This window comes from Vigna radiata, chromosome 7 (assembly GCF_000741045.1).
Source record: "Vigna radiata var. radiata cultivar VC1973A chromosome 7, Vradiata_ver6, whole genome shotgun sequence".
Classification (NCBI taxonomy): domain Eukaryota; kingdom Viridiplantae; phylum Streptophyta; class Magnoliopsida; order Fabales; family Fabaceae; genus Vigna; species Vigna radiata.
The window spans coordinates 5,434,707-5,440,310 of record NC_028357.1 but is presented as its reverse complement, the minus strand read 5'-3'; the positions used below and the strand labels follow the sequence as shown (position 1 = coordinate 5,440,310).

General features: G+C 35.8%; 1 protein-coding gene across 1 annotated transcript; it reads left to right on the top strand.

Moving 5' to 3' along the window:
• The first annotated feature begins 1,108 nt into the window (after nucleotides 1–1,108).
• Nucleotides 1,109–4,288, top strand: LOC106767503. Its single transcript, XM_014652409.2, has 7 exons — nucleotides 1,109–1,405; nucleotides 1,478–1,567; nucleotides 1,659–1,813; nucleotides 3,231–3,351; nucleotides 3,656–3,775; nucleotides 3,864–3,934; nucleotides 4,030–4,288. The coding sequence occupies exons 1-7, from the start codon at nucleotides 1,295–1,297 to the stop codon at nucleotides 4,256–4,258; spliced, it is 897 nt and encodes a 298-aa protein (XP_014507895.1). The 5' UTR covers nucleotides 1,109–1,294; the 3' UTR covers nucleotides 4,259–4,288.
• The last annotated feature ends 1,316 nt before the right edge of the window (nucleotides 4,289–5,604 follow it).

Sequence of the window (5,604 nt, the reverse complement as noted above, 5' to 3'; positions counted from 1 at the left end):
AACATCTAGAAAGATAGTCTTTTATTGCCCACACGAGATCAGAATGTGATTGACAATCAACCAATCCATTCCAAGAAGGACATCAAAATTAGAATGTGTTGTACTCGCGATGGTGGAGAAATTCGATGCATCATGGTGGTGGAGGAACGAAGTTGCTCCGGTGGTGGCTCTAATGGTGGTTGATAACGTCACACTTCTCCGTGAGCCACCGACATTTGAACAAACGTCAGCCTTTAATGAAACACCTACAAATCCAAATCGTGCAAACCACGTCAAACCCTTTCTACATCTCGTGCCTCCATCACCAACACATATATGCCTTTTTCACCACTACGATGAACCACCAAGAATCATGAGCAGTAGCGAACCACCAGGCAATTGCAGCAGAACTGCAACGCTAGTAGTATTGCACCATCAAAGCCCTAAATCGCGTCGTCCAAATTAAAATTGAGACATGGAAATCGCAAACACAAACCATAATACCATCACCACAGAAACCCTAATTTTGGGGTGATTATGGATATGTGCTAGGTATGGTTTGCGATTAAGGACTTTGAGAAGATGGATTTGCATTTTGTGTTGAAGGCATGACATGGTTCGTGATTCCTCCTTGTTGGTGCTACGCTCATGGTGGTGGTGAAATATGATGTGTCACGGTGGTGAAGGAACGAAGTTGCTCCAATAGTGGTTGACAACGTGATTCAATTAAGGTAAGATGATCATATAAACAATAATCTAACGACTCATTCAAACACTATCAACATATACAATCTGTGTTATAATGATTTATATAGTATCATGAAAAAGAATTACATTAACATAATATTGAACATCCGAAAAAAAATAATCCTATATGAAACAAAGTTAAAAACCAAATAAATATTTAAGTGAATTTTCGAAATAAGGGTATTTACATAATAGATAAAAGTGAAATGACAAAAAATAAAAAACGTAAAATATAACATGTGTCAAACCATAGCACTTACTTTTCTAATAGGTATAGTAGATAGTAGTTACTTTTATTGTAGGCAAAGTAGATTAGAAAAAAAAAAATCATTATAAATTTAAATTAATCATATAACAATTTATAGAATAGGATGATAGCAAAATTACCGAAACTACCAAAATCAGGGGAAAGTGAACAAGAAAATCTTCTCCATGGCGTCGTTTACCACTAAGCAAATTTCTACACTGAAACTGTGTGCTTCATATTTTAGGTCGTGACTTGCATTCAGTAGTAGCGAGTGGAGTTTGTAGCGGAAAGAGAAAGAAGGGTTTTGGGAAGGGAAGAAGAATGAGCCATTCGGACATGGAGGAGGAAGAGGCCCCTGATGTTATCTGTGAGCTCGAAAACGTTCAGGGATTAGTAGACGCCCTCACCGCTGTTCGGTGGAAGCGCCACCAGGTGATAATAACCACCTTCTCTCCCACTCCTCCATTTTTTTTTTTCAAACTCACTCCTTAACTGCCTTCCTAGGATGCTGTGTTGGAGTTGTCGGAACACGGCATCGTTTTGATCGTCGAAGAAAGCAGTTGCCTCCAAGCCAAGGTTTATCTCAAACGAGAGGTACCAATTTCTTCATTTGATTCCGTTACTATTTATTGTTTTTTTTTTTCTCTCGGCATTTCAATGGAGTGTGTGTGGTGTTTATTTGCAGCTTTTCCTTCGCTACGATTACAAGTCACGAGGACGGCCTCGTTTTGGAGTGAGTTTGGGGCATTTCGTTGATTGCTTGAACGCCTTTTCACTTCCTGGTCAATCTAGCGTTATTCAGATTCAATATCCAGGTCCTGATATGCAGCTTCTTCTCAAGTGTGTAACTAACTATTCCCTTTCGTTTTTTTTTTTTTTCATTCATAATTTGGAATCAATCCTTGAAACTGTGGTGATTGTTGTTAGCACTATTTCAATGGGTAGAAATGATAACATACATCAAAATGTGCACGCTATCATGATTTAGCACATACGTCGGTGAGAGAAGAAAGATTACTAAGTTTCTGGCGTAGTGAGAATAATAGTATACATTAATTCTTGTTCCAAGGCTCCTTATATCCCCTCTGACAGACAAACAAAGAATGCTCTGCCTTTTTCACTTGTCACGCACATGGCAACTGAACAAACTTCTATTTGTGCTTGCTATGTTAAATGACCTAGCATGAAGAAAAGTAGCTAAGCCTCAATCACTCTTCAACTTGAGGAATATTACTAGCAAATTATGTCAGTGCATTATCATGGAAGAAGATGATACAGACCGTTAGTTCTATTTCCTATACATCTCCATCTTGACTTGAATTCTGCCATGTCTTGTTAGAACTTAATCCACATTTTACTAACTCTTAGTCAAGTTTTAACTTTCAAAAGCATCATGAATGGAATCATGGTATGTATGGTGCAAATTTTTGTTTGCAACAAACGAGGCTCTCGTGGGTCATGGCCATTAGCTTATATTTATAGTTGTTAAACATAAGTTTAGCCCTGCATAATTTTGAAGATTATAGTCAAGGAATGAGTGTAATTTAACAAGTTGGAATCGGAACAAATGATGGGAGTGATGTAGTTTATTGGGGACTGGAGTGGCATTGAAAAGTTGCCAGGGCATTTGTAGTCCGTGGCCACTAAGGTAGTTCCTAGGCAAACATTTGAAAATAGAAAGCAACCAAGCTGACCTTTTGTTTCATTTTCATCCTAATCTTTCTAAAGCCTATCTTAGCAAACTCTGCTATAGTGCTAGTGAAAGATGCTTCAATTGCATCCTACGTGTAAGCAAACAATTGTCTTGCCAATTAGGGTTTCTATTCTAAAATCTGTAATAGTGACAGATCTTGGATGGAAAGGAATGTTGTGGTTAGTGTATGAGCCCCATCAGCATATAGTCCACACACTATACTCTATTATAAATATAGGTACATAAGTCAAATCAGCAAGTTCGGTATGCCTGTCAACTGTTGGTGACTGGGAAAAGATTTGGTTGGTTATGGAAATATTTGTGACAGAAAGGAATCTGAATTTAGTTATTGGACAAAAATGAATTCACATAATGAAAGGATAACTTCTACGTTTCTTCTTTTCATAATTTTCTCTGTTAAGTATGAACTTCTGGTTGAATCTGTTATTCCATTATGTGATAGCCATAATGATGATTTATTCAATAAGATTCTTGATAGCTCAATGAAACATTTTGTAGAATTTTCTTGTCTTTTTATTAAATATACTTTTTCCACTTCCTTAGATCTGTAGATTCGCTGGATGCCAGGATTTGTGCAGAAATCAGAACAAGGATTCCAGATACAACTGCATGGAACTATAATTTTGAACCTGCAGGGGCCACCCCTTTAACCTTTACTGTTAAAGTATGCAATCAATTTCACACATCAAATTCAAATTCTGTTTCCACGATTTATTATCTTCTAAATTTGACTTATTTTTAACACTTGATTCATAAAATAAAAGTTGTTGCTTATGAATTCTGCTATGCAGTCCAATAAGTTGCTGCCAGTGAACCCTTTTATATGATGAACATGTTTATGCTTTTGTCAACTCTGAATATATATTTTACGGAAAATACTTGATTTCCTAAACTTGTCACTTGTGAAAAAAACATATTTCTTTTGTATAATGTTAACTAATATTCTGATTATTAATCTAAAAACCCAGTCTGCAGCACTAAAGGAAGCCATCGAGGATCTTGAATGGCCTGGATCAAGCATCCAGATTATTCTAGAGCCAGATCCTCCTTCTGTTACATTAAGAGCCGAAGGACATGGAGACTTGCAGGTTTGTGTTGTTTTCAACTGGAATGAAGAAATGCTGGTTGCTTCCAATATTAAATGATCATATACTCTCTTTTTTTCGTTTTTTTCAGATAGATTTCATGTATTATGTCAATTCTGAACTCTTGGTAGCATTTCAGTGTGATCATCGAGCTTCTTTCAAGTACTATTTCCCCCCCTTTTTTATAACTATTGTTTGTATTAGTTGTCCTTTTTTGCAGTCAACCAATCTGTGATTACTTTGCATTTTATCAACAGGTACAAATATAAGTTCCTCAGAGCAACAACTTCTAACATGCCTAGCAGTGTTATTAAAGAAAATAGAGGAAGCAAGTTAAGCATTGGGAGAGGTGGAATGTTAAAAGTTCAGCATTTGGTTTCAATTGCCAAACCCTTACACACACATGTCGATGCAGTTGGCTATCAGCAACCAGGTAGAATAGCCCATATTGAATTCTTTGTGAAACCAGAGGAAACTGAGGACTAAACAATGATTATTAGTTATTGTAAAGGAAAATGCACCTCATTGATTTTCATACACTTTTTCTAACGAAATCGAAAATCTATGACCGGATCCATCAAATTTTCTATACAAGATCAACCAAATTTCTCAAGCATGATATCACCAAATCATGATCATCGAACTGCCGAAATAACTGGAAGTAATATTAGTATATATTCACATAAAAGAGGTAACATTCATAAGTTTTCATACCAATTATTCATAAAAAATACAACCAACATGTGCTAAAAAAAACCGACAACTTTCAAGACTGCGTTTTATTTACATGGCCTAAACAACAACAAATAGATAAGTTAAAAAATAAAGTGGAAACATTGTAACCATCATAAGTGCATTGCAAAGCCACTATGGAGAACGCCGACAACTTTGTATATAGTCTCATTACTATTCACCTTTGCCAGAAAATCCGTAGTAGCAGAGAGATTACCGCTCAAGATTGTGTTTTAATTCATTTGGACAGGACATCTGATCGTGAACCGTTTTATTTGTTGTTATTGATTGACAAATTATGTATTTGAGCGTATTGAGTTATCTTTTTTTTTTTTGTGTGCGAAAAAGGGAAAAAAAAGGTTTAGCTAGATTTACATGTACTTATTTTTGGGTAGAATATTTTGAAATTGGATATAGATTAAATTTGACATAGCTGTGTTCATACTAATATACCTACAAAAAACTATAAATACACATTATTATGGAAAGTAGATTCCATCTGATAATCATTATATATATTTAAATATCTCTAACTGACTTAAATGTCTTTGCAATAGACTTTCTTTATTGTAGACAAATTGAAGTTCAGATACTCGATAGCAGAAGATTTAATTCACTTCGGATTAATCCAACAAAATTATGATAAAAACAGTTAGGATTATGAATTTATGTTATTCCGTCTTTTGGTATAATAGATTACCAAATCAAGTTTTGGGGTCATCATATGTTTTACTTAGCTTTCAAATCTTAAGCATAATAGTTTATTGTTTCACGTTTATTACCGTTTCGTTGTGTAATGCTCTTATTACCATTCGATGTGCCATTGTTATTATCGTTGGTGTGGTGCTGTTATTATCATTTGGTAGTGTAGTGATATTATTATCATTTGGTGGTGTTGTCATTACTGTTTGTAGAGTCGTCAAAATGGGTCACAATCTACGAGTCAACTCAGCCCGTCACGGGTTTGGGCCGGGTTGGGTTTGAAAAATACAACCCACTTATATGCGGGTCAGATTTCAACCCGGCTCATTTAGACCCGGCTCGTGCGGGTTGAACCCGTGGTGAGCCGGGTTGGCCCACCTACCTAATTTTATTTTTTT